The sequence below is a fragment of the Danio rerio genome, chromosome 21, assembly GCF_052040795.2.
Source record: "Danio rerio strain M-AB ecotype USA chromosome 21, GRCz13ab, whole genome shotgun sequence".
Taxonomy (NCBI): Eukaryota; Metazoa; Chordata; class Actinopteri; order Cypriniformes; family Danionidae; genus Danio; species Danio rerio.
Window position 1 is genome coordinate 22,795,320 of NC_141041.1, and position 13,128 is coordinate 22,808,447.

The window sequence follows — 13,128 nt, forward strand, 5'->3', positions numbered from 1 at the left end:
GTGGCTGCTAAGCCTAACTGCTAACATGGCTGGACTGGTGCTAGGATAGGAGATTGCTTTAACACCATTACCATGCATTGATCGCTTGATTGTGTTAGGGTGCAGCGTGAAGCGTTTTATCGCATTCTGGGCCATGCATCTGGACTATGCAAGCAGCGTTCTCAGAGACAGGGAGCTGAAAGTCAAACTATCCCATTACAGAGTGTCCTGTTCCCGGTGCAATGAGAGCTATTTCGCTGGCTGTGAATTGTGTGCATGCACTGAGTGCAGAGCGCGAGTTCACTCGCAGGAGTCAGGGCTGCAAGCTTCTCATGGTTATATGGTTCTTATGTTCCAGTAAAAACAGAAAATAATGTGCTCAACCTTTCTTGAATAAATGATAAACATAGCATACACAAAGCATTCTTATACCATATTGTTTCCTGCAAAGTCAAAGTTCATTTGGATGCGACTGTGGGTCTGGTGAGTGAATGTATGTATATGTATGCATGTATGAAAGGGCAAAACAAGGAAACTTCCCTTTCATTGTTTTTGAAATGGGGAAAAAAAAGCTTCTGAAATACTTGACACTCCCATGGTATTTCCCAGCCCAAACTTTTATTGTATTGTTTAAAACACTGGAATAGTTTACCCAAAATCAGTTTTCACTAGGGCCTGGGTGGGGCCCCACTGCAATTTAGTGGACATAGGGCCACTCTAAAGGCCCTTTTCTAAACCTGAATGTGATTAGTTATTTGAGTGGAGCAGAGAAAGCAAAATTGAATGTACTTAAATAGCTCTTTTCTATTTTGATACAAAACTCTAAATTAAATCAGTGTACAAATAACTGTTTTGAATAATTAGGTTTTAGTACAATAGTTTTAAATGACTAATTGAGGACTTTGAATGAGGGGAAACAAGACACTTGGATAATGATTTACATATTTTAGCCAACAATGATTGAAAATAGGTCCTGATCACGCGGTTTCAGAATTGGAATCAGACGTTACCTCCTGATCAGGACTCAAATATATGTATGCAGATGCGGGCAATGCGGTATTGGTTCAGTAATGGATCATAATCGTTATTATGTACTGACGGCATTTTTCTCAGATGCGCTATATTGCGGTAGAATACTATGTTGAGGGAGAAGACCGAATAATAAAACTGCACAATTCACTGTGTGTGTATGCTGTAGTCATTCACTGACACTGAAGTTACAGCAGAAGCCCCTATTTTACTTGCATGGAGAAAATGACAGTAACCTCAATTTCTCTCTCCCTCACTGTGGCCCCTTCGACCTGCTGGCGTGATGTTTCCTCTCCTCTTGGCTGCACAGTGATACTTGTGGATCGAGACACGAGTGCATTAGTGCAGAGTGAGTTTTCACCATCGCATCTATCATGGATCAGTCGTGATCACCGCTGCCATTTGTCTGTCACTTATCGATGACCAGCACGTAAGAGCCAAATCACAGCACTTTGTTGAGTGACCAATCACAGGCATTTAACAACTCACTTGACAACGCTCAAAAAGCAAGTGAGAATTTTTACGTTTATTTGCTTTATGTGCTCATGTTGTTCTGTGCTTGTACTTTAGTTTTGTTTAATGCATAAAAAAAAAAAAACATTCTTTAAGCTGGTAAAATTAAAGGTGCAGTTCATAAATCTGACTGCGTCTATTAAAAGGACAATACTATATTACAAATACATATAAAGTGCATTTTAAAATTATCCATTTTAATACAAGAACTGTGCTGTGAAGTAAAATATAAAATAGTGTATGGAAAGCAACATCAATGCACTGCGATGAGAGATCAAATTGAACCAAATTGATGGCATGATAATTCGGGACCTAATAATTATAAGGTTCTACCCGACATTGTCAAAATTTAGTTATTGACATTTTTATTTAATGACAACTTATTTTCATTATGGGATTTTTTAAAATAAGTTGTTTACATTAAAACTTTTTAATTTAAAAAGCAAGTGTTACACACATACTGTTTGCTATGGAATGCAAAAACTTTGAAGCTCAATATCTCAAAATCATTCAGAACGCAGACAGAACCTTATTTTAAGGTGATGAATTGTAACCAAACTGAACTGTGAGACCAGTGTAGGTTCATATATTGTCATTATTTTTTAACACATTTATACTTATGCGGTGTTACAGAGTTAGACTTCACACAGAAACAGCAACGCATGCGGCATGACATCACTTTGTTGCAGCGACGCTATTGGTTAAATGCCGGCAAAATGCCTGTCGGGTATTTTCAGTCTAAGTGCTATTTGTTTTCATATTCAATTTTTTTTAATATATATTTACTGTTGCACTGAAGTCCAAAAGTGAAGAATTTAATTATAACTCGAGTGTTCAAGCTACCTACTGAAGTGCTCCGTTTGTTAACAGGGTTGTTGAATATTAAAATAAGGTGAAACCTGGCTCTGTTTCTTCTCTCTTCTTTATTCTTTTTTATGCATTATAGAAGTTTTAGATCAAGTTTCAGTATCGGTATATACTCAAAATCAAATGACTCTGACTTGAGGGAAAAAAAGACTGATCAGGACATCCCTATTTATACTGCTCTTAATACTAGTGGATCTAATATTGTACAATTCTTATTTAGTGCATTCCTGGACATGAACCACAGTAATATAGAAAAGACCAGCATGGATATCTTTGAGACACAAAAGTATGCAAGTTTGCAACAAAGTAACAATAAGTAAACACTGTCAGGAATGTAATTTCTCTTTGAACTATGCCCTTAGTCTACAAGGACATGGATAATGTCAATTTGTTTTAATTTATTCCATTTTACCCAGTGAGTTGAAGAATAATTTATTTCAATCAATAAACAGTACAGCGTCTTGCCTCAGCATGTCAATGTACAGATGGGAGAACAGGACATAAAGAGAGGTCATGGAAATCCCTTCCCTTCTCAAACTTCCTTCTTTGTGTGACCATAAATTCCAGATTTATCACAATTCATGTAAAGTATGTGGTGCCCCATGCCTGTCCATACATCTTAAGAATCATTTAAACCGGAGTGTGATTGGTCTGTCTGGCGGGTGTGAGATGGTGTGTATTTGATGGGTGATTGGTGACCACACAGGTAACGGCAGGGTGTTTAACATGCAGGACAGGTACTGGCCACCCGTACTCATGCACAGAGATCAGCAACTAACAGCAGACGCACACACTTTCACACCCACAGCCACTCTGTCAATAAGGAAACAGTAGCAGTAGGCATTCCAGAAGAAACATCACGACTCAAACAAATGACACAAAGAGAGTCTTAGAAGACAAAAGGCAGACAACTTTGATAGAACACACACAATGCAGAAACGCACAGCTTCATGCATGCAGACGCTGAATCTTTCTCAAGGGGAGAGCATTAAAAAAAAAGTAAAAAAAAATATACATAATTAATGATGTTGAAAAGCTAGTGAATGTTTCATGAATCTAGGACATCTTTCATTCAAGGTTGCTTCCGCTCTATTCTAGCCTTGTATAACTGCGTGACAGTCTCAAAGATGTAAGTGTGCACAAGGGAGGAAGAAAGAGCAGCAGAGAGAGGAGATAGAGGGAGAGTAAGTGAAAAGAGAGGAAGTAATGAGTGACTAGCACATTAACTAATTAAACAGCAGGATTGAAATGTTTAATGGTCACAAGTATTTTGTAAGACAAACATCATGAAGTCTGACAGCCGATACTCGTCTCATAGGTCAATAAAATAATGTTGGACTCAAACTCCATAATAATGCATCAAAAAGTTTAAAGCTGAGCTTAAAATAGATTTAAATAAAGAGCCAATGCCTCTCAGGCAAATGCTTCAGGTTTAGAAAAATGATTACGAGCTTATGTGTCTTATAAAAATGGATCAGATCCATGCGCGCGATGAGATGAGTGGGTTATAGAAAAGAAAACATCAAACATCTGTGAGGCTTGAAGTAATGGTTCACCCAAAAATTAATTTGCTCACTCTCACCTTCATATAAAAGCATACAGGTTTGAAATTAGCAAATAAAAATTAAATATTCTCAGGGGATTCTTTTCCTTTTACAAGTTCAGGTACTGCATTTTCATTGCTTCATTTAAGAAGTCAAGAGTTCATGCAAGCATACAGACTAAAAAAAAAAACCTTCGGTGTGTTGATAAAGCTTTAAGTGCTTTAAACAATTGTTTGTCTTACCATTGTTTCTCCAATTACAAACTGGTATACACTGGTAAGATGTCAAATCACTCACCCTGAATGCGTATTCTTATATCTCGACTGTGCAGTCCGATGTCATTTGCCACCTCACACCTGTAAACCCCAGAGTCATTCTTCTGCAGGGGTCTCGTGAACACCAAAGTGTTATTCACCCTCTCTGCTCCATTTGGCATCTCTCCATCTAGCCTAAAACACACAAACAAACCTTTATCACAATGTTTTCAATCATCAAGACCTTAGGTTTGTCTAGGCACTGCACACAAAGCCAGGAGCAGTACAGATTTACAAAATAATTTGAAGGTTTCACTGAAAACCAATTCCTTATGATCTTAAAGACCATTTGATTTAGGGTGCATCCATACCAGAAAAGTCCATTAGTTCAAAGTCCATTAACTTGCATTGGTCTGATCTACCATTTGATTATTATAATTTTTTTTAATATTCATTTTGGTGCAGTTCACTTTCACACTTTTTTTTTTTTTAACAAGTAAACCAGAAATTGTAAACAAAACTGTAAAAACTGTGCTGAGGTCAGCCATTTATTGCACAGAAATTGTTGCACTCCCATGGCTGCCACTGCTAAACCTATAGCTGTAGCTTTAAGAGCTAATCCGATAACTTCTCTTTTTCTCGCACAATTTTTTCATTTTAAATGTTGACATGCTTAAAACAAAGAATAAGGTTTGTTAGTGTTGTTTTTAATAGGTGGGCTGGGCATAGATTTTATTATTTTTTTTATTGTAAAATAATCTCACTGTAATCTTGGAATTAATCTAGATTAAAATGTTTGCTACCCAAATAATGACTAAATACAAGTTTGAGGATAGGTTTCTCAAGACAGGTGGTGCATTGGACAAGGGGCTCATCACAGGTTTCCAAAATGCATCACAAACTACTTGAGAAACTGTTCTACTATGATAATTGATGATGAAAATAAATTATGTTCAATAAGATGAACTTGTGTTTACTAACTGCTTATTCAGTTAAAAATGAACTGTAGGCCTACATAAGCTCGAAACAGCGATTTTTGATCACCTTAATCTGACTAAAGTCATAACTGAACTAAACAGAAATGGAATTAAGATGTGGAGTGCATATATTTGTGGCATTATTGAAGTAAACACCGCAATCAAACTATTACCGTCATGTAGGACTTTGCCACATTTTCCAACAAGATCCACACGTGGCTGTCAGAAAAGGATCGCAAGAACACACGCACACACATCGTGAAATGCGGAAGTTTTTTTTTTTCTATTTGCCATGTGTTATAAAATTTCATAACACTCACCAGTCCTTACTCCTTATTTGCGTCTAATACCCCAGTTTGTCACGGGGGCATGAATGAAATGTTCATGAGTTAAAGTGAAACTGCCAAACTGCAGTTAAAGTCACCCATAATTATAGCAAACTCTTAAATGAAAGTGGTCAGGTTTACATATACATCGGTCAGGTATATATCCACGCTAAAATATAAAGGTGAAAGTCACCATAGCTTGCGTAGAATAGACCCAGCCCCAACCCAACTTTGAGAATAGATTAACGGCAATTTTTTTATCGCGCAACAAGAGGCTCACGTTAACGGCGATAATGGCCCACCACTAGTTGTTTTATTGGAGACCTGCTGGTGATTGCATAGCAACTGTAGATGCAATGGCTGAAAATCCAAACTACTAGATCCTTAGAACCCATTTAAAGCCTTGTGCCTTTTGAGTTATAAGAGTGAAGAAACATGTTTGGAGCATTTTCACACGTTAAATTAATCATACCAGAGTTTATTTGGAAGCAGACAGAGACCACCTCTTTAGCTGATTCTCAGATCATTTGTTTGGTGTGTACCATCATGCAATTGCTGTGTTCACACCTGCACAAAAAATTCCCAACAAAGGTGAATGAACCAGATTTTGATTCAATCAAACCAAAACAAAAAGGTAGATATACACCCATAAAATTCCATGGTTAAATGCACAGAGACACACTTTTAAATATTTGTCTTTTCTTTTGTGAATTAGCTGGTCCAGACATTGACCAGCAAACACAGACCTCATCCATATCATATAATATATCATCCGGCCTTTCATCCAAATGCATGTGGTATTTTGGGAGAGTGAAACTGATATATATTTTTTTAAATCAGGTGCCAGAGTGGATAAATCTAAAAATTATGTCATTGTGTCATATCTTGTGAACACACAATCTATATATTTTGTAAAGTGATGATGTCATCAGCTCAAGTCTTGACCCTAGTCAGACACCAGTACATCACATAATAGCAACAATAACAACAAATATGTGCTCTGTGGGAGATTGGAGATTACTGTGCCACATACTGGTTGGGCAATGTATACAACACCATTTTAAGTCAGTTTTAGTTTTTACATGTGCACATAGGTCATTTTTGGGTGATTAAATAATACTAATAATATTCACAGAGAGAAAGTTCAAGCTTTATGTAGACGTAGGCACAGTGCATTTGTAACCAGCATATATAAAAACTCCTTTAAGAAGAATAGATAAGTTATGAAATAAATGTCTATTTGATACCTTGCTCCCATACATGATAGACGTATAATATTCAAATAGATTGAACACTGATGAACATAAATGGATTAGTGGCAGCCATCTAATTCTCTTTAAACATACATGATGTTCAGATCTCCTTTTATCTAACCAATTCATCTGCATTGAAACCTGATCAAATCAGCTTTTGGTGTTGTCAATCAGAGATGACCTCCTGTCTGAGAGGAGTTAATAAAACATGCTATAACATCCTTGAACCCATTCCAGACATTTTGTGCTGTGGCTATTGTAGTGAGTATAGTGGTTACACACCTGATCCATCTGAAGTGCTGGGCAGGCGGGTTGGCCTTGGCTCGACACTTCAGTTGCACATTCTCCCTGCCCACATACCAGTCTCCGTCATAGCCCAGCACCAGGATGTCTGGAGCAACTGTGCGCACACACACATAACACAAAGACATCATTCAGAGTAGTGTAAAAAATGTAAGGTAATGCTGTGCCTAGTTAAAGATCCTAATTAAGTGACAGGGTGCAGTTTTCTGGACTCTTTTATTTGTATTAAAACAGTAAGTTGACCGTTCTGTACAGAACACACAAAGAAAAGATGGCAGAGAGAATGATAGACGTATATAATAATAGAGTGATTGACAGAGATTGAGAATGAAGGGGTGAAAAGATAGACAGATAGATATGATTGTTGAATGTAGAGAACAACAGATTTAAGGCTGCACAATATTTCGTTTTAGCATCGATATCACAATGGGCGAATCTGCAATAGCCAAATCGCAGGATGCCGAGCAATTTCAAAATAATTTAAATCATTTAGACAAGAAATTATAAAGTTTGCTACCTTAACTAAGATTAATTAGATAGTAAGACTATAGTTCTCCATTTCACATTTGATTATTGCATTTCTGAACGCAATACTATTAAGACTCCTCCGAAAACCATAAAGCAGTGTTTATTTCAATTTTATCTTTGTTCTACTGTTTTCAGCTATGGTTTAATTTATTTTATGTATATACAATTTTCAAATATTCACATATACAGATGTACTAATGTAAAAAAAAAAAAAAATCATTATTTATTATAATAAATAATGTAAAATGATGAATTCCTTACAAATATAATGTAATGTAATCATGTTCTAACCATTTAATGTGAATCAGTGATTTAATATTGCAAATTATGTCTTTAATGAGACATTATTTTCAAGTAGACAGCAGTCCCTCTTCATTTATTTTTTGTTTATTTGATTGTGTCGAATTATTCATATGTATGTTTGGGGTGGGTTTGAATTGCTTTGTTGTGTTGTAAAATACATCAAAAAAAAAAAAAAAAAATGACACTTCATATGCAAAGAGGGCAAATTGAATAATATTGGAAGGCAATTTAAACTGGATTAGTCCTGTCTGATTTATTTTTGTCTTTAGATCTATAAAGGGTTACTGCACTACTAGTATATCCTATGTAGCACTGATTTTATAAACATGTATTTTTATTTCTACTTCTAAATTAATAAGTTGGCACCCCTACCGAGTCAGACCACTACATAAACAATTCCTTACAAAAATCAATCGCAATATATAAAAATAGCAGAAACAAAATACTGTAATGTCAGTTTTTTCCAATATCATCGAAAACTATATAATACACAAGATGTCACTTGTATTGTTTTGAATGGGGAAAAGTGTAACGGTCAATATGGCGAATGAAGCCACGCCTTCTAGTACATGAGCCAATCATGGATTGCTATAGACTGACGATACTCCAGGGGAGGGGCCAAACGTGAGTTTCTGCAGATTTTGTGTGATTCGAACGTTTAGTAATGAAACTAAAGGGTCAATTGTTTTGTTCTATTGGTGATTAACATATGAAATTTATTCTTATGCTTGGCAAGAAATTTTGGAGAATTTAAGATTTCCTGTTCAAACAGAATGCCCAAGCCTGAGAGGCATTTCAAAGATGGCCGCAGAGTGAAATGACTTGCCTCAAAATGACTTTGATATCTGGCAGCCCTAGATAAAATGCACGAATATTAGAACGACAGATAAAGAGATGGTTGATAGAAGAACACCAGGCTAAAATATAGAAAGTTAGAATCACAGACAGAGAAAGAGACAGCTATATAGAATAGAGAGAACAATGGATGAATGACACAGAATGGATAGAAGCGATGGATGGATGCAAGACAGAACAGATAAATGAATAGATGAAAGAATAGAAGGGTAGATAAATGAATGACAGAACAGAAATGAATGAATGACAGAATGGATAGAACAAATGCATGGATGCTAGAATGACAGATACAAAGATAATTAAGCTTAAAATAAAATCAAAATGAGAAAGTTGCAACATCATTTCTTGTTACTGTGACTTAATATCTTTTTTTAGAGAGAGATTTTAAGTTATGCTCTTAGATTTAATGTACATTTGCTAGATACAAACCCTCAAGGAAAGAGTTAAAAACCATCAAGAAAGTATTGGCTGCAAGTTTGAGGGACAATATTACCACATTTGTTTTTAATGAGAGGACGATCTTTCAACGTATACACCATTTATCCATGATGAATGGTACAACAACAAAGCAGTAACCTATAACACAGCCCCATTATGAATACTAATTGATCATAAAGCGAGACATAATTCATCATTAGGACTTGGTGTATATGCCTGACCAGCGTTGTAGAAGACCACTTACAAAGACAATGGACTTTGTATTGATCTGTGTCTTTAGAAAAGCTCTTTAAAGTTCTTTAAGCGAGTGTGCTGAATTAAGATGTCATGTAGACCAAATAAGATGAAAAAGATGGATGAAAAAAAGAAAGAAAGAACAGAGCTTTCGTGACTGGAGTCCTCATTGAGTGCAGAAGCGTCGTCCCATGACTGATGTGACCTCTCCCTTCCTATACTCCCTACAACGGCTGCTTCCTGCACTACATCTATATTTCATACATGTGCGCTTACGCACTCACCACCACCGCAGATACACGGGTTCGCGCGCCCTTCTCAATGCTCACTGGTGCTTAGCTCAAGTCTGTGTGGAAATCGTTAAATGACGCTGATAAATCATTTGTCTGAGGCATCAATACCCTTATTCAGTACAAGTCTGTCAAACCTTGAGTACTGCGACCTAGCGAAAGGGCTTTTAGCTTCATCACACATACGGCGGTATCAAGACATCATGTCATATGTGCAGTTACCACACTGTGGTGATATGGAAAACAGATGTGAGCTTTGGACATAAATCTGTTTGCTATGACGTGGTATATAAAAAAAATACTGAAAACATCAGTTACCCTCAAATCTTCATGGAGAAGCTGCTTTGGGATTGTTGTGTTAGGTTCACCAAACAAAAACAGGCTTGCGTGCGCACAGGAATGATCACCAAATGAGGGTAGAAGTTGGCTTTGGGGAGTAAATAGGTTTAGTGGCCAATTGGCTAGTGAACGGTTGCATGGTTTAAATGTCAAGAATTGAAAACTGATCCTGACAGCATTTTAATTTGATGCAAGTTATGCGAGCAAATTGAAAATGAAAACAGACACGCTTAAGGGAAAGACAAGGAGTTTACATTTAATATTTACTATTTGAATATTTAGTTTTTTTTTCCTTCTCTTTTTCCTATCAATGTCTGTGGCTATTTTCATGACAAGATTAATGCATTAAAAAAAAAAAAAAAGACAACTTCCAACCAAATAAAATAAATAATAAAAAGTTTAAGAACCGAGTAAAAAGACTGCCTCATGACTCCATCAAAATAGCATATTATATGATTTATGGTGCTACAGCATTTCATTCACCAAGTAAATTTTCCTTATTTAAATCGCAGTCAAATTTGCATAGGTAAAGAATTATTATTATTATTATTAATGTGTACAGATTTTAATGAAAAAGTAATCTTACTTTTTCATTTTAATAAAAAGAAAAAAAAAAAATCAAAAGGGCCAATACTATGAAGCACACTGGTCAAATAAATATGAAAAACAATACACAAAATAACTGCTGGGTGGGTACAGGATTATATAAAAGCATTTTTATCATAGTTTTTACACTTTTTTTTTTTTTTTTTGAAGTAAAAATGACTAAAGATTGAGTGCACGTGTACACACAAAAAATGCATACACTTAGAAAGGATATTTAATGCAAGAAAAAATGTCAACATTACAAAAATAAAGTAAAAACACTATAGAGATTTAGGCCCAAACCCTATTCTATTTTTGTGCCCCTACCCCTTGGCCCTTGATGCATAGTGTGAAGAGGAAGGGATTTAAAACTTACCCCTAAGAAATAGGACACCATTACAACACCAGCAGATGTCATTTTATGTCATCGCCGTCTGTTAATTCATGAGTTCAAAGACTGCAACTGCTGTAGTTATTCCAGTTGCGTTATTTTTTTTTGGTATTTGGTATTTATATTCAGGAAATCACCGAAGGAATACATCATGTTATCATAACCATATAATGTGGCGAAAAGATTGTAACTGTACTGTGCATTTACATTTATATTCATGATTCGTAAATTTATGAAAACACACAAAACAACATTAACATTATAGCAGACACTGTAAAAAGGTTTTTCCCAGCCACTAGACTTTTCTGACAGGGTATTCGAGTGTCATCGAGTGACAGAAGTGAAAGTATGTTGTGGGATCACTATACTGGAGTTACTAGGAATTAGATGGTGAAATTGCCAATTTTAAATTTTTTTACAGCATGACATTAAAACACAAACGCGGTTATGAATGTATTAAAACATGCTTGTTTGTTGTAAAAAATTTAAAAAATGACAAATAAAAAAAAACTAATTTGTGCATCTCCTGACTTCCGTGTGCAACCATACTGCCATTGTAGCGGGTTTATTCTGGGAAATTTTCGTACCCCTTGGCTTCAAGTGTGGTCCTGAAAAAAATCTGTTTAAGGGACAATCTAGCCCTTCCCCTTAGCTCTAAGCCTTCAAGCTAAAGATAATTGGGACACCCCTACACCTTTGCGCGAATGCGCAAAACTGTAAGGGGAAGGGGTAAGAGGAAGAATTGGGATTGGGCTTTAAAGTGTCAAATAGTATTTTGGAGGCTCCATTGGGATCCTTAAATAGGAGTCTTATCATCAAATTATGGTTTTAGACATGCAAATTTCTGGTATACAGTGATTTCTCGCTATAAAGCAGTTTACTTTTTGCAGCTTCGTAAATTTTTGGTGTAATTTGACATGCTATTTTTTGACATGATTGGCTGTAGAACGTTGTCGATCAATCTCCTCCATGCTGTCTCCTGTACAGTACAGAATGCTTTCAGCTCGCAAAATTTACATAAATCTTTGATCACTAGCAGTGTGACTGAGGTGCTGTACTGTATGTTTGCAAGTTTTTTCTCCACAATGTCGATGAAATGTTCTGCTCCATCAAAGGCACCTGCGGTAGCACCCAAAAAGGCGGAGGGAGATGCCAACTAAATCGCACAAAAGGTTGAACTTCTAGACATGCTAAAAGAAAGGTAGAAGTTACGCGGCTGTAGGGTGTCATTACAGAATAAATAAATGAAGATCAAATGGTTTTGATCCTTGGTTTTATTCTATATAACTGGACTTATTTTTCTACGAAGATTTAAAATTTGATAGTGTTTTAAACAAGAAAAGTGTGAAAATGTTAATGCCTGTCTGAAAAGTGTATAGAGAGAGTAGTGAGGGTTTTTACAGCCTTAAAACATCAAACATATTAATTGTAAAAAAAAAAAAAAAAAAAAAAAAGAAAAGCTGACTACTTTGCGGATTTTGCCTATTGTGGGTTTTTCTTAGAACGTAACTACCATAAATAATGAGGGTCCACTTTGTTACACTAAATTTTTGTGAGTGTCTTGCATAAATCGCTGTAATAATGTAAATAAATTATCATATTTAATTAGACCATTAGTAAATGCCAAATTTACAGTAAAAAAAAAAATACAGGTGAACACTTAAACTGATACTCACACTGTACATTGATGATGTAGGGGATCCTGAAGTCACTCTGCAGAGCAGGGTGTTTCACCACACATGTTAGAGTGTGTCCCTGTGCGTGACGGGACGGCTGCCAGATGTAGTGCACCTGTGTTGTAGTGGTGCCGTTGGCGTCCTCCTGCATGTGGGCCTCAGACATCCCATACAGATTGGTCTCCCAGGACACGTCAGCAGGGGGTCGAGCCCTCTCAGCAATGCAGGTGGCCACTGTGGTCTCATTGCCACCGTCAATCAGTGCAGAAGATCCAGCAGAGACATACACCTTTGGCTCCACTGAAACGAACAGGCGGAGACAGAGTCTGTGTTAATGTGAGAACACGGTTTTCTCATGCACTTTTGGAGTTTTAATGGCATTTCCTTCAGTCAAAAAACATTCAAAAATATACTTTCTTTTGATTCCCTTTTAAAAATGTGTGT

The 13,128-nt window shown here is 36.3% G+C and overlaps 1 protein-coding gene across 5 annotated transcripts in view; it reads right to left on the minus strand.

Moving 5' to 3' along the window:
• nectin3b (nectin cell adhesion molecule 3b) overlaps positions 1 to 13,128 on the minus strand; it is a 108,559-nt gene that overhangs the window by 43,826 nt on the left and 51,605 nt on the right. For 2 of the 5 annotated variants that reach the window (XM_087299647.1, NM_001014304.1), the window contains 3 exon segments: positions 12,685 to 12,984; positions 7,025 to 7,142; positions 4,230 to 4,381 (listed from right to left, as the gene is read on the minus strand). In XM_087299647.1, the coding sequence (XP_087155773.1) occupies positions 4,230 to 4,381; positions 7,025 to 7,142; positions 12,685 to 12,984 (570 nt within the window). 5 annotated transcript variants of the gene reach the window in all.